This window comes from Giraffa tippelskirchi, chromosome 12 (genome assembly GCF_054371585.1).
Source record: "Giraffa tippelskirchi isolate mGirTip1 chromosome 12, T2T-mGirTip1v1.2.pri, whole genome shotgun sequence".
Taxonomy (NCBI): Eukaryota; Metazoa; Chordata; class Mammalia; order Artiodactyla; family Giraffidae; genus Giraffa; species Giraffa tippelskirchi.
Window position 1 is genome coordinate 138,667,494 of NC_137286.1, and position 23,507 is coordinate 138,691,000.

Below are 23,507 nucleotides of genomic sequence, written 5' to 3' on the forward strand. Positions count from 1 at the left end.
CAATGAAGAGCAGAGAGGACAAATGTTACTGAAGTGGTCTCAGTGAGTCTTCTCTTCTGATGTATCTTTCTTCTCTCTGCTTCCAGTAGATACTGTATAATCTGCTTTCATCATGGGAGAGATAGAGCAGAGGCCAACTCCAGGATCAAGACTGGGGGCCCCGGAGAATTCGGGGATCAGCACGTTGGAACATGGACAGAAGCCGCCCCCTACGCCTTCAGGAAAACTCATGTCCATCAAGATCCAGATGCTGGATGATACCCAGGAGGCCTTTGAAGTTCCAGTAAGTTGGGGGCAGCCTTTGGCGTGAGGGCGCTCATCTCAGTCCTGTGTTTTGGTGGTGCTGGGTGGCAGGAAGATGGTCTGTGTATTCAGCAGCCCTCTTCCCACCCTCACTGTGCTCCTCTGGTTCCTTCTGAGCCATGGATTTTTTTGATTGATGCGTGTTTTTTTCATTGCGTGCACCGAGTACAGTGATATCAGTGGGTGTGTCACTTGAATTTTACTTTGACTTTCCGTATACTAATAGACACGTGTGTATATGCCTATGTAGATGTTACTTATATTTTTGAGTTGGAGGGAATTGTGGTTTCAATCTGTTTAATTTCCTTTGTTGTTGTTCATTCGCTCAGTCATGTCTGACTCTGCGACCCCATGGGCTGTAGCACTCCAGGCTTCCCTGTCCATCGCCAACTCTGGAAGACTACTCAAACTCATGTCCATTGAGTTGGTGATGCCATCCAACCATCACATCCTCTGCTGCCCCCTTCTCTTCCTGCTCTCAGTCTTTCCCAGCACCAGGGTCTTTTCAATGGGTTGGCTCCTCGTATCATGTGGCCAAAGTATTGGAGCTTTAGCACCAGTCCTTCCAATGAATATTCAGCATTGATTTCCTTTAGGACTGAGTGGTTTGATCTCCTTGCGAAAGTTGCTCAGTCGTGTCTGACTCTTTGCAACCCCATGGACCATACAGTCCATGGACCATACGGTCCATTGTATTCTCCAGGCCAGAATATTGGAGTGGGTAGCCTTTCCCTTCTCCAGGGGATCTTCCCAACCCTGGGATCGAACCTCGCTTACAAGCAATTCCTCTGAATGTCAATGTATGTGTGTGAGAGCTCCATTTCTCTGTGTGACTGGCAAGAAAAAGAGCTGAATGGGTGTTCTGACATCAGGGGAGAACTTGCTGACCATGTTTGTGGGTAGGGAGTTGGGGTAAAGAAAAACCCTGAACCCAGCCTACAGTCCAACAGCCCTAGAATTGAAGAGACCCCCATCCCAGGGGCTGGGGGAGGACAAAAGAGGTGTCCAGGAGGCGGGCAGAGATGAAGGAACAGCAGCCTTGGCTTGTTCATCAGCTGGAACTGCACACGCCCCTGGTTCTGCTGTTTTCCTCTGAACCTCTGCCCTGTCACCCCTTGCCCACTTTTCCCATCCTTCTCAATCTCCTCCTGAAATCCCGCTGCTGCTCGAGGCTCAGGAACCACCACCAATTACGTGCAGGTAGAGAATCTCTTCAGTGGCAGAGAAAGTCTGGACCTGTGTTCACCTCTGTACAACGCTGATGGCACTTTTCTCAAGAATTAATTAGCATGCGTAGAATTCACAGTACACTCTGGCTTTTTCTCTGTGTTCTCTCTTGGGGACTAAACACTGTATCTCACACTGCTTGTGTGTGGGGGTGAAAAATAACTCTTGAATTCCAAACAGCCAAATTGTAAACAAACTTTGGGAACGTAACCTGTTTTTAAAGTGGAGACAATCCGTCTATTATTCCTGTTGGCTAGAGCAACTAAAATTTTAACAGTCGGGCATTAACGTCTGCAACCCATCATTTAATCGTTTATGTGATATGAGTCACTCAGTTGTATTCATTTCCAAGACTATTGTTCCAAAAGTGTGAATTACCATTAAGTGTCTCAGGGTAGACAAACCTCAGAAGAACTATGTTTAAACCTGCCAATTTATCACACACTGCAAACGACCTTTGTATCTTTCTAATTTTCTTGTGGAATTCCTATCTCTTCAAGGACTTGGGAACCCCATATTCTGAGGAACAGAGTTGCTGATTATCTGCTGAAATTGTAAAAAAAAAAAATAGAGGGGCACACCTGCCAGCCTGGTAGACTCAGACCTTCTGGAACACGTCCCACCCCCTTCCACCCTTCTCTCCCCCACTTGCTTTTTGTTGCAAGACTGGTTTGGTGAGGTATTTGGTTTCAATGTTTCTCCTTTGGTACTGTTAAGGACTTCTGAGCCCAGATCTCTAGCAATATGTTCTTTTAAATGGTATTCCCGTATATGGGTTTGGACCAAAGGGCCATCAAACACTGCTGTTATGTACACAGAGAGCATTGTATTTATTCATTTGCAGTTCTTGTTTCCTTGAAGCAAAGAATGTCAAAACTCCATTCCTAGCTACTGTTTAGCTAGGAACTAGTTAGGAACTCTCTGACTAAGAAAATAGGAATAGAAGTTTGTTTGCCTCTTTTAAAATGATTTTACTTGATAATTTCTGATGTCCATGCTTTGCATTTATAATTTCTCTGCCTGGAAGGTTTCTTATACCACCTCCTTCCCTGCTCCCCCCCGCACCATAAACTCCTATGCACCCTTATAGGCCCTCTCTGTTTTACCCAGATGCCAACTTCTTGAGACAGTAGGTGGGACTTTTTCTTCCCTCCTTCAGACCTCTTCATTCATAGGTATGTCAGGGTGGAGCTGGACCACTGAGATTCAAATTGCAGCTTCGCCTACCTACTCACTGATCTACTTGGACAAGGTACTTAATCACTCTATCTCAATTTTCTCCTCTGTAAAATGAGGCTCATCATAAACCTTACCTCATTTCATGAGAACAAAAGAGTTGATATAAATGAACAACTCTTGGCACATACAAAGAGCTTGGAACATAACATGATTGATGTTGTTACTGTTCAGTCGCTCAGTTGTGTCTGACTCTTTGTGACTCCATGGACTGCAGCACACCAGGCTTCCCTGTCCTTCACTGTCTCCTGGAGTTTGTTGAAACTCATGTCCATTGAGTCGGTGATATCATCCAACCATCTCTTTCTCTGTCCCCTTCTTCTCCTGCCCTTAATGTTTCCCAGCATCAGGGTCTTTTCTAGTGAGTCAGCTCTTCACATCAGGTGGCCAAAGTATTGGAGCTTCAGCATCAGTCCTTCCAATGAATATTCAGGGTTGATTTCCTTTAGGATTGACTGGTTGGATCTCCTTGCTGTCCAAGGGACTCTCAAGAGTCTTCTCCAACACCATGGTTCAAAAGCATCAATTCTTCGGTTCTCAGCTTTCTTTATGGTCCAGCTCTCACATCTATACATGACTACTGGAAAAACCATAGCTTTGACTATGCGGACCTTTGTCAGCAAAGTGATGTCTCTGCATTTTAATATGCTGTCTAGATTTGTCATAGCTTTTCTTCCAAGGAGCAAGCATCTTTTAATTTCATGGCTGCAGTCACTGTCTGCAGTTATTTTGGAGGCCTTACCCATGTACATTTTGCATTTCACTGCTGGCTTCTTGGGCCTGGGTCCTTGCCTTGTTGCCTCATCTGCAGTACCTAGCACAGCGCCTTGCGTGTAGTGGGTGCTTATTGAAAGTTTCAATATTAGGGTGAGTTGATCTGACAAATAGAATTAATGTTATTGTTAGTTTTCCACATGCCTCATCCATTCATGTTTAATTTTTAAAAATCTTATTCAAGTTGGGTCAGAATGTTCCTTCTCAACCCATAGGCAACAGATGTTTTCCATAACTGCCTGTAGAAAGTCAGCGATCAGCATTTTTATTGACTGTGCTGATTCTAAATTGCTACCTTGTGGTCTTTAAGAAGAGAACGGGCCAGGACTCTTTGCAGCTGGGAGGCAGCAGGCTGGCCGTGGTGACTCAACCGCTGTGCTTGCGATTTGAAAGGAGGGAGCAGGATTGCAAGAGACACAGCTTCCCACAACTGCTTTTAAACCTTGCTCTAAAACTTCCTGCTGTGAATTCGTGCAGGCCGGGTGTCACAGTCCCCTTCATCCCCCCATGCTCCTTCCTTGGATTGATTGGGCGCCCCGTAAAGATGAATTCTCGTTGCTAATTCACGTTTGTCACACAGATGGGCAGGCACTTGGCCGGAAGTTACCGCTCCCTTTGGGGAACATTCCTCTGTGAACCACATCGTTCCCTGGGGGACTGAGTTTCCTGGGTCTTTTCCTGATCCTTTCGTTTCAGAGGATGGATGGAGGCAAAGGCATCGTTTTAAAATGCATGATCCCCAAACGCTTCCTGGCCCAGAGAACCACACCAGTTTGCATCATTACTTACAGCCTCGAACGAAGTCTTATCAAAGAATTTAATCCTTTGAGAGGCCTGGCCGTGGAGCGTCAGACTTTGCTACGCCATGGCTTGTTCTCCCGGTCACCTTTGCTCTTAAACTTGGACGGTCTTTTTAGGTATTTTTTTTCTATAGAGTTGAAAGTTCAAATGCAATATTTATAGTAAATTCTTCCAGGACGTTTTACAGTCTTTATGTGGAAAATGCTGTGCAGAGAAGCCTCACCCTGTGGCTTGTGGTATCTGCGGTGTCCCTTCCAACCAGAGGTTGTACCTCGAGCTGACTCATGTGGATCTGAAAGGGTTAAATGACTTCCCCCTCGCCTGCCCCCCCAGAAGGTTCCTGAGAAGGTTTTATGTGTCCTGTCTTCATGACCCTGCTGGTAAACAAAACGCTGTCCCTACTGACGTTGGTAGGATGAAGCAGATGGCTTCTTCCCCCAAGTGTTTATTCAGTTTGTGTTTTCATTAGCAAGGCCGCTCTAGGAGGAGCAGAGAAGAGTAGAGGAACTGAAATGAAGCCACGTTTTGCTGCTTTTGAGCAGCCCTGAGAAGCCAGCCTGGAAAAGATGCTCACAGGTGATGGGAAGACCCCTGGCCTGTGTTGCAGAGCGAGCCGGAGTCGCCGTGGTGCCGGGTGCAGGGCGCTCCGCGTCAGCCACCGCTGTCCGGGGGCTGATCATCCTGCCCTTGTGTTGGTGTATTGTCGAGGCTTTCCTAAGAAGCCTTTCCAGCTCCCAGGTGCCTGAGGGTAAAGTGTGGGTTTCTTAGTTTGGGGAGGCTGGGAGAGAGGCAGACGGCTGAGTGCTCCAGTGACTTTTTCCTTATTCTCCACCATCATCCTGGGTTGGTTCATCCTCTGCGTTAGCATCTCAAGCTGGAAAATTCTCTTGACTTGTTTATTATGCTTAGTTTTGACTTCCTGCAGGTAGAAGGGGAGCTCTGTGGGGGCCTGGCCCCTTTGGTTCTTATTTATCCTTGCATTCTGTTCCTCCACAGTGCCCCAGACTGATGCTATAACCTGTGACCGACTGCCCACACCTCTGTTCAGTGATGTGCTTCTCACAGATGAGGAAAGCTGGGTGGTGCTGTCATCTCTTTAAGATGAGGGGGAACCCCCGGGGAACTCTTCCAGTCACTTCCTCACATTTGTATGGTGTTGGGATAGCACTGGGATTGGAACCCAGTCCTCGTGACCCCAACTTTGTCCGCCTTCCCTCTCCCCGAGCTGCGGCCTCGTATAAGATCTGTGGGCTTCCGCTGTCTTGCCTTATTGGATGTTTTCAAACTTGCCTCCAAGGCTCCTTTCACTCTCATCTTCCAGCTGCTCTGGTTCCTTTCCCATTTGTAAACACCGCCCAACATCCACCAACAAATTTGTCGAGATCCCCCAACCATCCAAGCCTCTCCCCGGGGCTCTTGGTGGGGGTCATCTCTCTTTTAAACTACTTGCTGTCCATACCTCTAATTCGACTTGGAATCAGAAGCTCTAATCTTGCTTCTCCCTCTAACTATAAGCGTACTGAGACTCAGTTTCCTTATCTGCAAAATGAGGAGTTTGGTCCAGATGATAATCCACGTGTTTTTCCCCCTCCCTTTCTTTTTTTGGACTTCAGGACCTTGCATTGACATCTTTTGTTGATGAATTACCTCTCCATGATTATGTTTGTTAATTCCTCAGACAAATAGTAAACTCTTTGAGAACAGGGATTTTAATCTAAGAAATATTACAAAAGCCTCATCAGAGATAGTATTAACAGTTATTGTGTAACTAGTAAGTGCTCAACTCAAATATGGTGAGGGTGAATAAGCATGCATGCGTGTGAGCAGATTCCGGCAGATGCTGAAGGACAGGGGAGCCTGTTGTGCTGCTGTCCAGGGGGTCTCAAAGAGTCATACACGACTTAGTGACAGCAACAAATATGCTTATGGGGCATCAGGAAATGTTAGGATTTAATGTGTGTTGGGGAGTGTGTGTGTGTTAAGTCGTGTCTGACTCTCTCTGACTACATGGACTGTAGCCTACCAGACTCCTCTGTCTGTGGAATTCTCCAGCCAAGAATACTGCAGTGGGTAGCTACTCCCTTTTCCAGGGGATCTTCCTGACCCAGGGATTGAACCTGAATCTCCTGCACTGCAGGCAGGTTCTTTACTGCCTGAGCCACCAGGGAAGCCCAGGTGGGTGGGGTAACTTAAATAAGCATCAGTGAACTAAACTGGGCTAAACATCATGCCACTTGAGAAGACAGAAAGAAATCAGGTATTTTCTAGACAACACATTATTAGCGGGAACAAACAACTTTGTTGGAAACAGACATCTAAAATTTTTAACAAAAATAATTAGCTTGCACGTCATAATAAGAAAGACTGCAAAGGGTTTTTTTTTTTTTTTTTTACTGAGGGCAAAAGTGCCTGTGTTATCTCAGGCCTAATTAGGAGTCTGGCATGGTCAGTCCATAAATGATTAAACCTTTATTTCATTTTCTTAGCTTTTGAAATGAAGCAATTGTTTAATTTATTTTTCACTGAAACCTGGCCTTGACATCAGTTGAGGGCTTGTTCCTCCAAGTGCTTTGTGGTTCTGCAAAAGGTCTTAAATGGTTGGAGAATTTTTAAACTGTCTTCATAAGCTGGTGCTCAGAAAAAGAGGATGTAGCAGAAGTTTGTCTCTTTGAAAAGCTTTGTGTGTCTTTTTGAGGACTCCCTAGTTTACATCAACAGCTTTCCTGATGTCTCAGATGGTAAAGAATCGACCTGCAATGCAGGAGATCCAGGTTCGATTCCCTGGTCGGGAAGATCCCCTGGAGGATGGCATGGCAACCCACTCCAGTATTCTTGCCTGGAAAATCCCATGGACAGAGGAGCCTGGTAGGCTACAGTCCATGGGGTCACAAAGAGTTGGACACGACTGAGCGACTAATATTTTCAGTTCACTTTCCCTGGTTACATCAGGAAGAAGGGAGGCTGCTGGCTTGGAGCTGGGCTTGTGATGCTCACAGCAACTGTGCCTATAGAAAAGCAAGGTCCTTTTCTCCATCTTTGTCTTGTTGTGAATGATTTTGTTTCCCTGTTTGATTTCTACGTCAGCCGTCTTAGAGACGATGCCCTTTTGGATCTAAAGCCGCCGAATGTCCTTGTTTTTTCCTCTCCCCAAAGAGGTGGAATGTATATGTAACCTAAGATCTTGAAGAGGGGGAAGCATTGGTATATCTTTCTTTTTAATGTGTGTCCTGCTTCTCCCCTGGAATCATACATCCCCGGCAGCGGGGTTATTCCTTGTAGTTGATTGGATTATATGATCTTAGATGGGAGGTATGAGTTCAGGGCTCCTTTATTTTCTTCTTTTGTATAAAAGTGCACATAAGAGCTGGTGGCGGCCATACTGAGACCTAAATAAAATTTAATCGACCATTTAAAACCAGAAGGGAGGTGTGTGTGCCCAGAGCTCCATTAACTGCCTCTTAAGCAGCTGCAGTTTGAACCAGAAAGAGGGAAAGGAATTTCACAAGTTCACTCAAGCTTTTTAAACATGAGTCAATATTTCTTTCCCCTTATCAGTGTTGCTTTTGGCTCCGTCTCTTAGCAGAGTTTCTGAAAGAGTATTTATGTCCACTCGGCTTTTGCATGGTCCACTCTGTGTTTTATTTAACTTGAGTGATAAATGGTCCGTCTGGGTCTGGTCTCTTGAGGTTAAATTTAAAGGCTATTTTAATAGATAAAAAAATTTTTTTCATCAATCATTTCGGCAAAATCCTATTCGCCTTTTCTTTCTAGTTCCTTAGATGTGAAGAGTGGAACTTAAATGTTGGTCCAAAATGTTTGTGTGCCCCTTTCAACTTCAGTGCAGACTCTTGATCAAAGTCGTTTCTGTGGCTCTGACGTGATGGCAGGAATTCTCTACCAGCTGTTTGCTATTTTCTCCCTGAAAAGTCTCTCAGTAGACACTAATAAATAAAAGGAATAAACTGTAACCGAGGATGTCTGTATCTGGTGGTAAAATGGGCCAATATTCCGGGGAGACGTAGGGAGTTTGAGAAGCTGCTTTCCCCCCCTCTTTTTAAGTGGAGATAATAAATTGTCCTGATTATAAGAAACAGAGTGGTTAAAGGGGAAAATCGGGCCCTGGGCTAGAAGTGCGTCCTGGCTTCGTGGCTTACTGGCTGGGGGGCTGTGGCCGAGAAGATAACCACTCTCAGCCTGTTTCCTTGTTTCTGAATCTGGAGAACACACACTTCACGGGGCTGAGGTGAAGCTCAGGTGAAATACCTTCTGAGGAGATACCTCGCAGAGTCCTAGATGGAGGTTAGATTCCCCTAAAAGCTAGTCGTCTTTCTTCGTTTCACGTAAACTTTACTTTTCTTGCTTATTAGCAGGACTGAGACTGTGCTTTTATTGTAGGGCTTTTGGGTATGTGAAGTGGAAAAAAGAAAGCATGTGAAAACATTTTGAAATTAAAAAAGCATACTTGTGTCAGGTGGAGTAATTTCTTTTTTTTTTTTTTTTTTAATTCCCCCAGCTTTCTCTGTCATCTCAGATGAGTCTTTCCTGAAATAGAGATGAGGATTCCAGGTGGCTTTCGCGGGTCTGTGAGAAGGAAGTGCCACCTGGACAGGTGTGATGAAGTCTCAGCGTCTCACAAACACACTTACTCCCCTTTTTCAGTGTAGCTGTGGCTCCTCTGAGCTTCAGTTCTGGTAGCTTTAACACTGAGGGGATATTCTTAAAGCTTAAATGTTTTATGTGCATATTGGTTTTACTGAGTTTTTGGTCTCTTCCATATACTTAGCCTGTCTTTCCTGGTGGCTCAGCAGTAAAGAAACCACCTGCAGTGCAGGAGAGGCAAGTTTGATCCCTGGGTCAGGAAGATGCCCTGGAGAAGGAAATGGCAACCCAGGTATTCTTGCCTGGAGAATCCCATGGACAGAGGAGCCTGGCGGGCTACAGTCCATGGGGTCACAAAGAGTCAGACATGACTGAGCCAGTCCATGGGGTCACAAAGAGTCAGACATGACTGAGCACACATTTATGTAGCCAAAAGCCTCTCTGTTTTCCTAGAGTCAGGATTTTCCTAGGGGAACCTCGCTTCCCTCTGGCACAGGCTAGATGTAGGATTTCAAGGTGGATGGTTTTAGGACCCTCTCGGATGGGTCTTCTCTGTGGGTTCCTTTGAAGGAAGCATTTAGCTGGCTAGGAACCTCTATGTTTAAATGTGAATATAAAACATATTAACGTATAAATTGGAGTGATGTTTAAATTATCTGCTATTTTTTATGATTCACTTACTTGCTGTCTTGTACCAATTTGTGCATTGGACATCATGGTTTTAACACCAGAGAAAGAAAGTGGAATGATGTAATCAGTTTGTGATCTGTAGAGAAAGTCATTGTGTAAAAGCAGTTCTAAAAGTCGTACTTGATCATTGTGAGCGAGAGCTTTATAGGTTTCTCTTTCCCCATTTATATAAACAGGAAGCTAGACTTGATACTCAGAGTGGAATTCAGGGAGCGCTGGTGTTGTTTTATGGAACGTGATCTTGGAAACCTAATATGAGTCTCACATATATTTCTGGACATGCACAGCAAGGTGCTGCTGATGATAAGAAAATGAGCAAAAATAATGGCTGCCCTTTTGAAAACCCCTTGCTGTGTGCCAGAATTTGTACTAACGTCTGTGCTTACATTCTCTCATTTACGGTTGATCAGTGGATCTGAGAAGTGGGCATGAATGAGCCCAGTGAGCACAGAGGACAGGAGGGGCTTGATCTAGGTCGCAGGACTGAGGACAGGAAGCTGGGGTTTCCGGCCCAGCCCCTGCCTCCACTTAAGCTGCTCTCACCAGGCCGTTCGATGGCCCAGGGCCACAGGGATCCCTTAGAGAGGACATGATCGTGCTGGTCCCTGAGACAGATGCCAATGATAGATACTCCGAAGGGGGCAGGGTGGATTAACAGGGCTGAGCCTGCAGTGGGGACAACCCAGGGACCAGAGGGCCTCCCGAGGTCATCCACACGGCGGTGGCTGGTCAGGGCCCCGGATGGCATGTTGGAGAGCTGTCGGACGCAAGAGAAACTGGGTAGGTAGAGTTTTTTCCCCCATCAGTCAAGTGTATTTATTTAAAGCACCGTCCTATAGCATCAGTTAAGTTTTCACAAATTGACGAGGTAGGATTGACAGGCCTTGGCAACACGTGGAAGGGGAGCGCCCTTAGATTTACACCTTGGTGGCTCCATGCCGCCACGGAGGACTGGGACATCAGCTGGCCTTTCTATGACAGCTGTTGCACTGGAAAGGGTGTCTTTTTTTTTTTTTTCAGTTTACGTGAAAGACGCATTGCTGATGTTCCTAATAAAAGCCACTGCTTCATTTCTAATCGCAAAGAAGAATCTGACTCTGTAAATGAACCTCTGAGATTCATACTGATTATGGAGATTGTACGAACTGGAAGTATCAAAGGGAGGTTGATTGCTTGCTTCCCATTTATATTAGGAAAATTATATTTACTCTCTGCATTTCAATTAACTTGTCATCCCAGAAGCCACTCTGTTCATCTTGAAGGCCCAGCTGGGAAAGCATTGACACCCAGCATCTTCAAGTGACCGACCGCTCACAGTCCTTTGAAAGGAATGGGGGCGTGGCCTGTCCTTTAATTTTAATTCCATCTACTTATCAACTCTCCAGTGTTTGACTGTCATGCCATCTTCCATGGCCATTTGTTGGAAGGTTTCTGTCCACAAACAGAACTCAAGGGCTCAGTTGCCTGTGCTCTAGCTATGATGTGGTTTAGTGTTGTGGATTAGTCCCTAAGTCGTGTCCGACTCTTGTGACCCCATGGACTGTATGTAGCCTGCCAGGCTCCTCTGTCCGTGGGATTCTTCAGGCAAGAATACTGCAGTGGGTTGCCATTTCCTTCTTCAGGGGATCTTGCCTACCCAGGAATTGAACCCGGGTCTCTTGCATTGCAGGCAGATTCTTTACCAAATGAGCTATGAGGGAAGCCCTTGAACAAGCTCAGTGGGTAAAGATATGATGCTGAGTGTCTAAAGCATTGAAAAGCAAGACCCAAGAATACTTGAGGTATTAGAGTATCAAAATAGTACCTTTTTCATGGTTACAATCTGTGTTGCAGCTTCTTCAGGCTTCCAAGACCCAGTACCACAAACAGAGAGGGCTTCAACGACAGAAATTCGTTCTTGCTCAGTTCTGGAGGCTGGAAGTCCAAGACCAGGTGTTGGCAGGGTTGGCCCCTTCCGGGGGAGAATCTGGTCCCTGGCACCCTCCTAGCTTCTGTGGACCTGCTGACAGTCTCTGGGGTACCTTGGCTCATAGATGAAGTACCCTATTCTCTGCCTCCATCTTTTAAAAAAAAATTTTTTTTAATTGAAATATTGTTGATTTACAGTGCTGTGTTAGTTTCAGGTGTACAGCAAAGTGGCTCAGCAATACATACATATATGTTGGATTTTGGGTGGAGAATCCCGATGGACAGAAGAGCCTGATGGGCTATAGTCCAAAAGGTCGCAAAGAGTCAGACACCACTGAAGCGACTTAGCACACATGCATGTTGGATCTTAGTTCCCCTGTCAGTGATCGAACCTGTACCCCCTGCAAGGGAAGTACAGAATCTTCACTGGACCAGAGAAGTCCCTCTGCCTCTGTCTTTATGTGGCCTTCTCCCTTTTTGGGTGTGTTAGTCGCTCAGTCGTGTCCAACTCTTTGCTACCCCAGGGGCTGTAGCCTGCCAGGCTCCTCTGTCCATGGAATTCTTCAGACAAGAATACTGGAGTGGGTAGCCATTCCCTTCTCCAGGGGATCTTCTCAAGCTGGTGATCAAACCTGGGTCTCCTGCATTGCAGGCAGATTCTTTACCGTCTGTGCCACCAGGGAATCCCCTCTGTGTGGGTGTCCTTCTCCACATTTCCCCTTTTTATAAGAATAGTAGTCATACAGGATCAGGGCTCACCCTAATGGTCTTACTTAAACTTGCTTACCTCTGTAAAGACTTCTGTAAAAGTATGGTCACGCTCCAATGTCCAGAGGGTTAGCACTTCAGCCCGTGACGTTGGGGGCACCCAGGTCAACTCACAGCAAAAGCATATTTAATAAACAGAGGAGAAAGGAAGGGGACAGAACCTCGATTTCACTTTGAGCCTTGAGACAGCTTTCCTTTAACACATACCTTTTAAAAATAAAATACTGTAGTCTTTGCTCTCCCTGAATGTTTTGTAGAAATATTTCCTTTTTGATGTATTTCCTTCTCGAGATATAATTAAAGCTCATTGTGTGTAAGGCTGTCTGATGTTTAACTCTAAGCATTCCTCAATTCCCAATTCTGAGTGTGTGTCCCTGAACGAGGAACAGAAACAAGGTATAAAACGCATGTGTGACTGGTCTTCCCGAGGTCCAGGGCACACTGCAATGGGATAGATGGCCAGGAATCAATATTTGGTAGCATTTTTATGGAGGCCCACTGCCTGGTGTAGGGGCAGTTGTTTTCAACGCTGGCATTGAGTTGCTTTTCTGAATCCTGGCTGAACTGCCTATCCATCTTGTCCTCTCCCACCCCATCTGCCCTTCAGCCTCTTAGGACCCTCCCTTCCCTCGACCCTCTTCTCCTAGGGCAGGGCTCCCCAACCTCCAGGATCTACCTGTTGATCTGACGTGGAGCTGATGTAATAATCATAGAAACGGAGTGCACAATAAATGTAATGCTCTTGAATTGTCCTGGAGCCATCCCCGCCTCCCTGGTTTGTGGAAAAATTGTCTTCCACGAAACCGATCCCTGATGCCAGAAAGGTTGGGGACTGCTGTCCGAGAGCACTCAGATTCTCCCTCGCTCCGCTGTGATTCTGGAAGCGGCCACCATTCCTTTCTCCTCTGCTGCTACATGAAGCAGTTAAGAGCAGTTGAAATAAACAGACTACAGCAGAGGTTGTTGCTGCAATAAATTTGCAAACTCAGCTCTTACCCGGTCCTCGGAGCATCCTGATTACTGTAACAGAGCTCCCTTGGTCACTGCTCCCCTGGGTCCCAAGGTGGCTGTGACAGCCCTTCCCAGTCCCTTCCAGTCAGCTCTCATATTCCTGCAGTCCCGTAAGCTGGTATCTTCCTTAGTCTTGTAGGAAGAAAGAGAAGATGGGTCTTAAGCAGGTCATTCTGCAGCCCGGCCAGCAGGAGTGATGACCAGAGGAGGGGCAGGTGGTGAGTCGTCCCCCTCTCCCCTGGCCACCCATCCCCTATTAGCATCTCCTGTTGCTGAATTAGAGACCCACGATCAAGGAGCCCAAGGTGAGCAGGCTGGAGAGACCAGTGGAAACCGCAAGAGGACACCGCGTCTCTTGGGAGATGCCCAAGACTCCCAGAGAAAATCAAGACCACCAGGCACGGGCTCCCAAGTTAACACTTAGGCTCATCTCTCTCCCTCTGCCTTGATTTCCACCCTTGCAGCCTTGCCTCTGACCCTCCAACCTTCATCCTATCTCCTGCAGGACATTGCTGCCCACAGTAGGTGCCAACAGAAATTCCTCTTATTCACATGTAAGTCCTGTGATTCTTGGGCATGCTTTAATTTATAGACAATTTAATACTAGAATCTCAGTGATAAAAAGGACAGGGAGGTGCAATAGCTATAGCATATGCTGAGTCTGTGAGTTAGAACAAAACTTAGATGTTACTCTTGGCCATCTATCATGTCTTTGCCTGATGTAGATTTTCTGTACGTACCAAGATGACAGATTTTATTAGAGCGGTTAAATGGAACATCCAGTTTCATAAGCACCAAGAATTACTCCTTCCTGTATTTAACTGGGTTTCAAGTGTGCTGAGAGGCTCACACATCCAGGTGGGTTTCATGGAGGTGATCAGAAATGTCTGCTGACGCCATGACAAGGTGCCTGCTCAGGGCTTTTTTGGTTTAAGCTCCCAGCCATTATTCCCATCTCAGAGGAAAAACCTTCATTCCAAGTGAGGTCTCAGTGTTGGCTCTCTGAGAACTTTCTGAATCCCTAATAACAAGGTGAATCTGTCTTCCCCACCCTGCTCCCACCTTTCTTTCTGTTCCAAATCTAAGGTAGATTTCCTCAGTTCCTGCCCTTAGCTGCCTTCTCTTTTGAAGCTCCTGAAAGGTACATGGCTGCCTTAGAAAATGAAGTTCTAACTTTCTCCAGAAAACTGGTTCAGCAGAAACAAAGCCACTGGCAGCAGCCCTTGGGCATCCTGCCAACCCAGGGCTGTTTAGAGATTTATGTGGGTACCAGTCACAGGGCTTAGCTTCCAAGCTTATTTTTGCCCTCTGTCTGGCTCCAGAAATGCCTGCCCAGGGAGGCCTGGGGAGTTGGTTTTGGTTTTGGGTCTTTATTTTCTGGTACACAAGGTACTAGATGAAAGCAAGTTCTTTGTCTTTGGGCCCTGTATCCATGTGAACCCTGGAGGTCATCAGTGATGTTTCTAAGTCCTACCAGCAGCACTTGGTACCCTGCCATTGAGGTGACGCTTCATTTGTGGTCCATCTTCCTGGCTGTTCCATCACTCAGCAACTCTATTTGACAGATCTTACCAGTTTGTAAGAGCTGCTGTCACATATCACAGATGGGCGGTTGAAGCAATGGAATGCTTGTCTCACAGTTCTAGAGGCTGGAACTCAGATCAAGGTGTGGGGCAGAGTTGCTTTCTTCTGAGGGAGAGTGTTGTCCAGGCCTCCCTGCTAGCTTCTGGTGGTCTGCGTGCTAAGTTGCTTCAGTCCTGTCTGACTCTTTGCGACCCCATGGACTGTAGCCCACTAGGCTCCTCTGTCCATGGGATTCTCCAGGCACGAATACAGGAGTGGGTAGCCATGCCCTCCTCCAGGGGATCTTCCTGACCCAGGGGTTGAACCCACGTCTCTTATGTGTTCTGCGTTGGCAGGTGGCTTCTTTACCACTAGAGCCACCTGGGAAGCCTGCTGGCCATCTTTGATGTTCTTTGGTGCATAGATGTATCTCTGCCAGTCTGTACCTTCCTCTTCACCTGGCCTTCTCCTTCCATGAGTTTGTCCTGGTTTCTGCCTTTTATAAGGTCACAGCCATACTAGCATCGGGCTTCCCTTATAGCTCAGTTGGTAAAGAATCTGCCTGCAATGTGGAAGACCTGGGTTCGATCCCTGGGTTGGGAAGATCCACTGGAGAATGGAAAGGCTACCCACTCCAGTATTCTGGCCTGGAGAATTCCATGGACTGTATAGTCCATGGGGTTGCAAAGAGTTGGACTCAACTGAGCGACTTTTACATACTAGTATACGGCCCACCCCCATCGTACCTTGATCAACTGGAAAGACTTATCTTCCAAATAAGGTCACTAGTTCTTAAGGGGTGGGGGACAGGACACAGTTGGGGAGATACAATACAACCCATGCATACAGCAAGTTTCATCGTTTGGCTTCTTTATGAAACATTATTCGAGAAAAAGTTGGGTCACTTACTGCTGTGACTTTTACATGGGCAACTTATGGACCAGTTTTCTTTTGTGGTTCCTTTGAGTCACAGTGTAGAATGGGACCTTTCCTTGGTAAGTGGAGGAGAACTTGATCACATAACACTTGCTTAAATCACATTTATGCATGATTAAAATGGCTTCCCTGGTGTCTCAGAGGTTAAAGCGTCTGCCTGCAATGTGGGAGACCCAGGTTCGATCGCTAGGTTGGGAAGATCCCCTGGAGAAGGAAATGGCAACCCACTCCAGTATTCTTGCCTGGAGAATCCTATGGAGAGAGGAGCCTGGTAGGCTACAGTCCACGGGGTCGCAAAGAGTCAGACACGACTGAGTGACTTCACTTTCACTTTCAAAATGGAAACTGTAGTGTGGGTAGTCATATTGGATGAGATACCATGACTCTTTCAGTCAAGTGAGCCATTGGGAGTGTGGGTTGGTTTGGAGTCATTTTCCTTCCTCCCCCAGCATTTTTCCATGAATCCGTAATGGGAGAGCGCTGGCTTGAAAGTCACCACGTAGTATCTCCCAACATCATTCACTCTAATTCTGGCAGAGAGCCGTTCTTTTGATGAATTGGTCCAGGTTGAAAAAATAAGCCTTCACTGCTCCCCCAGCATCCTTTGTCTTCCAACAGTTATGCCAAAGAACATTACTAATCATTAGAGAAATGCAAATCAAAACCACAATGAAATATTACCTCACCTCCATTAGTATGGTTGCTATTAAAAAAAAACAAAACACTGATACAGCAACTAATAAGGATGCGGGGAAACGGAAACCCTTGTGCCTTGGTGGGAATGTAAAAATGGTAGCCGCTATGGAAGAGTCCCTCAAAAAATTAAACATAGAATTACTGTGTGATCTAGCAGCTCCACTTCTGGACATCAACCCCGAATAACTGAGAGTAAGATCTGGAAGAGATAATACCTATTTTTATTTTTTTTTAACTTTATTTTTTTAATTGGAGGATAGTTGCTTTACTGTGTTATGTTTCTGCCGTATAACAACAGGAATCAGCTATAAGTATGCATATATCCCCTCTCTCTCGAGCTTCTCTCTCACCCCTCAGGGTCATCCCAGAGCCCCGAGTTGAACTCCCTGTGTTGTACAGTAGCTTCCCACCACATATCTATTTTACACCTGCTGCCTGCTCAGTCGTGTCTGACTTTTTGCGACCCCGTGGACTGTAGCCCGCCAGGCTCCTCTGTCCTTGGAATTTCTCAGGCGAGAATACTGGAGTGTGTTGCCATTTCCTCCTCCAGGGGATCTTCTTGGCCAGGGATCGAACCCACGTCTCCTGCATCAGCAGGCAGATTCTTTACCACCGAGCCACCGGGAAAGCCTCTTACACATGGTAGTGTACACCTGTCTTTAAATGGTGCAATTCACAATAGCCAGGAGGTAGAAGCAACCCAAACCTGTGTTGATGGATGAATGGACAATACATGGAATATGCATACTATGGAATATTATTCGGTCTGAAAATGGAGGAAGTCCTTTCAAATGTTACAACGTGGATGAACCTTGAGGACATTATGTAAAGTGAACTAAGCCAGTCAGAAAAAGATAATATCGTATGAATCTACTTGCATGAGTTACCGGGAGTAATCATATTCATAGAGACAGAAGAGTGGTGATTGCCAAGGGCTGGGGGCGGCTGGAAATGGAGAGTTGCTGTTTAATGGCGTCTCCGGTGGCTCAGACTGTAAAGAATCTGTCTGCAGTGCAGGAGATCTAAGTTCCATCCCTGGGTCAGAAAGATCCTCTGGAGAAGGGAAAGGCTATCCACTCCACTGTTGCTGCCTGGAGTATTCCAGGGACAGAAGAGCCTGGCAGGCTATAGTCCATGGGGTCACAAAGAATCAGACATGACTGAGCAACTAAAACATGACTGGGATGGGGTGGAAATGGAGAGTCATTGTTTAATGACAATATAGTTTTAGTTTTGAAAGTTGAAGATGTTCTGGAGACCTCTGTGAATCTATCTAACACTACTGAACTGCTGAACACTTAAAAATGGTTAAGATAAGAAATTTTATGGAATTTTAAAAAACCATATATTTAAAAAAATTGGAGACTAGTTAAAATAGCCACAACTGATTTCAGCTCTTGAGAAAACTAGTCTAGACCTTCATTTCCATGTACTGTGCTTCATTTGAACACTGAGAGTGTATTAGGTAGGTGTCAGGGGATACGGAAATAGATTTAGCTGTGGGTAAAAAGACTTCAGTTGCTCAGTGGTGTCTGACTCTTTGTGACCCCATGGACTGCAGCACACCAGGCATCCCTGTCCTTCACCAACTCCCGGAGTTTGCTTAAATTCATGTCCGTCGACTCAGTGATACCATCCAACCATCTCATCCTCTGTCGTCCCCTTCTCCTGCCTTCAATCTTGGCCAGCATCAGGGTCTTTTCAAATGAGTCAGTTGTTTGCATCAGATGGCCAAAGTATTGGAGTTGCAGCTTCAGCATCAGTCCTTCCAATGAATATTCAGAACTAGTTGGATCTCCTTGCAATCCAAGGGACTCTCAAGAATCTTCTCCACACCACAGTTCAAAAGCATCAATTCTTTGGCGCTCAGCTTTCCTTATAGTCCAACTCTCCAAAAAAGTTGGAGGAAGGAAAAAACTTATTCTGATAAACTAAAATACTAGCTCAAAAGTATTGTGACCTCATTTCTGTAGATGACTGATGAAGACGCTTTGAAAACATCCAAGGTAACATCTTCCACTAGTGTTTACAACATCATTTGGTGTTGGTGTTGATGTTTATTTTCTGTTTGTATATCCTTCATTATCATTTTATGGCTCATGCCTGCCAGAAAGACCATAAATTCCTTTAAAACTGGGGCTGGGTTATTTTGTAACCTCCACAGTGCTAGTGAGTTTCCCGCACATACCAGGGGTAAAGAGTTAGTAGGACCTATTCTGTTCATTGACTCATCTGTGGTAGCTTCAGCAAATCACTTGATTCTAAGGGTCAGTTCACCTCCAGTTGCATGATCTGCTGGGTCTTAGGCCAACTAATGACTGAGAATACTTTGCAGAGACAAAATTTCAAGGTGATACTCAAGTTACCATCATGTTATGCATTCTTTATTTTCTAGCTCTGTCTATGTGAGTTGACCAGTTGAATAATAAGCTTCTCATACCCTCAGAAACTGAATCTTTTAATATGCATATAAAACATACATTCAAGGCAGCAGGCCAAGGAGTGTCTTCTTGCGGCACTTGGCACACAGATCTGCAATTAAATACTGTTTTTGAATAACAGATGACATTCTAAACAGATAGCTGCCAAGACGTACCATTTGGACCTTGTTCTAATTAATTCCTTGCAAATGATAAATTTTCTGTTCTTTGCCCTTCTGCCCACATTTTCTCCTCCTTTGCGAAGCTTCATCTGACAGTGAAGATGAAACAAATCATGGTGGTATTTATTCTGCTTGTGTTGGAGCATTTAGAAATTTGTAGCTCAGAAATTCTTACAAGGAGTCTTAATTTTTAGAAAAGTGTTTTATTTTTGATTGTGCTGGGTCTTCTTTGCTGCACAAGGGCTTTCTCTAGTTGGGGCAGTTGAGCATTACTCTTTATTGCGGTGCGAGGGATTCTCATTGCGGTGGCTTCTCTTGTCGCCTGACACAGGCTCAAGGTGCCCGGGCTTCAGTAGTTGCAGCTTCCAGGCCCTGGAGCACAGGCTCATTCGTTGTGGTGCGTGGGCTTGGCTCCTCTGTGGTACGTGGGATCTTCCTGGACTGGGGATCAAATCTGTGTCCCCTGCATTGGCAGGCAGATTCTTATCCACTGTATCTCCAGGGAAGTCCAAAAGTTCTGAATTTTTTGTCCCTAAAGTAGAGCTTTTGGGTTTATTTTCCCATTGTGAAATCCTTTTTACTTTATCACATCTTGAGGCCTCAGAATGACCTTGCAAAATGCCATCAACATAAGGCAGCAACGGGACATGTAACATAATCTCAGAAGTCTTTCTGTTTGCGGATAGGTTCACAGCATGGCATATGATAGAAGCAAAATGCTGACAACACTGTGGAATGTCCTGGAACTTGCAGTATCTCACTTGGATTACTCAGCCTCAATTGTCTCTACCTTATTGCCCATTACAGCTTAGAGAAGTGGAAAAAAGAAAAATTAGGTTGAATATATTGTTTTAGGATGTGAACGTTTTAGGAAAGTGTTCAGTAAACATTTTGTTTAAAAGCCAGGTTATGATAGTCTAATGACATTTCCTAGCAGGTTGTGTGATGGTCACAGGTCAGGCTCAAGATTATGGGCATTTTTTTCTTTAAAGATATTTTTTGGATTCAGTTCAGTTCAGTCGCTCAGTTGTGTCCGACTCTTTCTTTGCGACCCTATGGGCTGTAGCGTGCCAGGCCTCCCTGTTCATCACCAACTCCCAGAATTTACTCAAACTCATGTCCATTGAGTCAGTGATGCCATCCATCCATCTCATCGTGTGTTGTCCCATTTTTTAAACATGTTTACTGAATTTATCACAGTATTGCTTCTGTTCTATGTTTTGTTTTTGGCCTGAGGCATGTGGGATCTCAGCGCCCTGATCAGGGATTGAACCCCGGGTGTGGGTTCATTGTGACCTCCACAGGGTCATGAAATCAGTGAGTCATTGCTTCTTACTTGCCTTAGAGAACTGGTTACCTCCTGTCTCCCCCAAAAAAGAGATTTGGGCATCGTGGAGACCATTGTCATTAACCGTGAAACTGTCATAAGAGCTCGTTTTAATAATTGCTTGTTAACATAATGACTTTGAACATTAGCGATTTGGGCATCTTTGAACAGTTTAAGGGGTTTAGTGAAACCAGGGAAACACTTGGTCTTTAAAAGAAGTGAACCCTACCATCATTTAAGTTACTTCCCTGAAGCTATGTGTTTTCATGGTAGAAAACTGAGAAGGTGCATGAAAACTTAAAATCATCCAACCAGACAACAATATTGATATTTCATGGATCTTCCATATGGTTGTTTTATGTATTTCCTCAATTAAAAGTCTTTGGGTTGTAAACAAATAGAATGATTCTGGCTCATGTGAGTCAAGCAGGGGGCTTGCTGAAAGGTCGCTGGGCAGCTCCCCACGGCCAGAGAGGTGAATTCTTATGAGCCAGGCTACCACCCCATTTGTCTTTTAGAATATCTTCTTATAAAACCAGGACATACTGTACATGCTGGGTGGACGTCATTCTGTCTTCCTCGGGAAACAAGAGTGTTACTGATGGATGGAGAGATTCTCAAAGAAAATCTAAGGGCTTAGGAGGCGCATGCAGAGAAAATTACCTCTGTCTTGCTCTGTTACTTTCTTCTGTCAGCAGCCGTGTGATGAACAGGTAGCGGTTTAACAGTTCCCTGTGATGAGTGCAGGGAGCAAGGCTAACCCCCCACACTTTCTGACCACTCCTGATATTTGGCCAGACTTTAGATATGGGCCAGAGACAGGGGCAGAAAGGTGACAGCAGAGAAGTAAAACCCTGAACAAGTTTATTGGCAGTCGGGGGAGGAGAACAGAAGCAATAAAGCAGTTTATAGGGCCACACATACGTTTTCCCATTTAGACACTATCTTGGAACCCATTACTATGGCAGCTTTAACAGTCATAATGGGATTAGAGTATTTTTCTTTTTATTGTAAGGAACACAGTTTGCCCTTCCACTCACTTTTTTTTTTTTGCTTAACTAATGACTCCTTGCGTCTCTAAGAGCCTGTTATCTTTCCTTCACATAGTCTTATTTTGCCATTTACGTCTTGGTTGCAAACCACAGCTTAATGTGCTGTAAGATTTTATTTACTGTTGTTTTAGAGAACTGTTAGGGTTCATAGGAAAAAAAGTGTTTATTGGAAATGGTTTTTAAGTTTCCGTGTTTGAGGGAAGATTTCATAAATTGGCCTGATTAATAAATTACTTTCCTACTGAGAATGCGGTGCTCTGAAGCTTTGTGTTTAGAGTGAAGTTTTTATAGTACTGTCTGATTTTCCCAGGAAATGTTCATCATAGTTTCCCGTTTACGGAAGATCAAGTATGGACCCATGAAGGCCTTTCGTGGTGTGTTGTCCTTTAGGAGCTCAGATATTCAAGGAACCCAGTTTGTAGGTGTGCGAATCCTCCTAGGCCCGCTGCCTGCAGGTGTTTTGTGGTTCTAAGTAAGCAGTGTTGCCTTGGGTTTAACTCTGGCCCAGTGGTTAGCCTTTTCTTAGCAAGGTATGGATGGTTCAGTGCGTTGGTAAAGCATTGCATTCAGCTCATCTGACATTTTTATTGATACTTTCCATAGTATTAAGAATATAATACATAATATTACAATGTAACAAAAATCTAACATAGATAATATGGGAAAGTACAGTAAGAAAAGTACCCATTTTACTACTGAATATAGGAACAATTATAAATAAAATAGTTATTAATTAAAACCAGGTGTGGTATTTTTAAAAAGTCAAGTCAACTAAGGTTTATTCCATGAATTCAAGGATGTTTCAACATTAGGGAGTCTTTCAAAATAATGAAGAAAAAGTATCCTTAGATTTTTAAGTGTCTCTAGTTGTTTGTAGCCGTGATTTTTAATATCTGATTAAAATAGGAGTAAATAGAAATTACATAAACTTGATGAAGACCAATTACCAAAATCCAGCAATGTTCTATTAAATGATAAAATACTGTAATAGGAATTTTAATATTCCTATTAAAATCAGCTGAACATGTGATTGCCCTCTCACCTAAACATGATTCAACAGATTTTAAAGATGTTAGCTTATACAACGAGAAATTGAAAAGACTGGGCAGAAAAGTAAAGAAATTGTTTTTGTTTTCAGAGGTTATCTTATACTTAGAAACCTAAGATAATTCTTTAAGTACTTTTGAAATTAAATGGATTTGGATGACTAAGTAAAAGAAATAACAAAAATGAATAGCTTTTTTTTCATCCTTGGACCAACTTAGAGATGGGAGAAAGTTCAAAATTGTGAGTAAGGGTAAACAAAATACTGATTTAACCAAGGAGAAACATGCCTGAAAGGGAAGAAAAATGTAAAACTTAATAGAAGGACTTAAAACTGGAAGATCTGAATAGTGGAAGAGTGGGCTATACTCCTGGGTGGGAAGATGGTATTGTAAAATGCTTGTTCCTAAGTAAGCAGAAACTCGCTGTAACAAAACAGGATACTGTAAGATAAAAAGGTGTCGTAGACATGTCTATTAAATTGTCTAACTCAATTTAAAAATATTTTGTTAATATTTGTTAAATCCATTTTGAGGGATGTAAATGGCCAGATGGAGGATGAACTAAGATGCTGGAAACAGCTAAGCATAGTGGTGAATCCTGAAGGACTCAGCCCTTTTGTGACTGAGCAAATTACTTTATTTGTAAAAGGCTCACTATGGTTAAAATATAGGCACTTTATTTTAGAATACATAGGTCATATAGTAATTCTGAGGTCAACCACTGCTGAGTATTATTTATTGTGATTAATGGGCTTCCCAGGTGGTCCAGTGGTAAAGAATCTGCCTACCAATGCAGGAGACACAGGTTCGATTACTGTGTTGGGAAGATCCCCTGGAGAAGGAAATGGCAACCCACTCCAGTATTATTGCCTGGAGAATCTCATGGACAGAGGAGCCTGGTGGACTACAGTCCATAGGGTTGCAAAAGAATTAGAGATGACTGAGTACGCATGCATTGTAATTATATG

The 23,507-nt window shown here is 44.5% G+C and overlaps 1 protein-coding gene and 1 long non-coding RNA gene across 5 annotated transcripts in view; both read left to right on the forward strand.

Annotated features, from left to right (window-relative positions):
* Positions 1-23,507, forward strand: part of FARP1 (FERM, ARH/RhoGEF and pleckstrin domain protein 1) — a 300,983-nt gene that overhangs the window by 67,454 nt on the left and 210,022 nt on the right. For 3 of the 4 annotated variants that reach the window (XM_081548931.1, XM_081548929.1, XM_081548932.1), the window contains exon 2: positions 87-283. In XM_081548931.1, coding sequence (XP_081405057.1) covers positions 113-283 — 171 coding nt within the window. In that variant the 5' untranslated portion in view covers positions 87-112. The remainder of the gene's footprint in view (positions 1-86; positions 284-23,507) is intronic. The other variant, XM_081548930.1, reaches the window with a different exon arrangement.
* LOC145529157 (uncharacterized) lies at positions 8,813-12,623 on the forward strand. The gene is made up of 2 exons (XR_014070976.1): positions 8,813-8,950; positions 11,464-12,623. It is a non-coding gene; the product is annotated as an uncharacterized LOC145529157 (long non-coding RNA).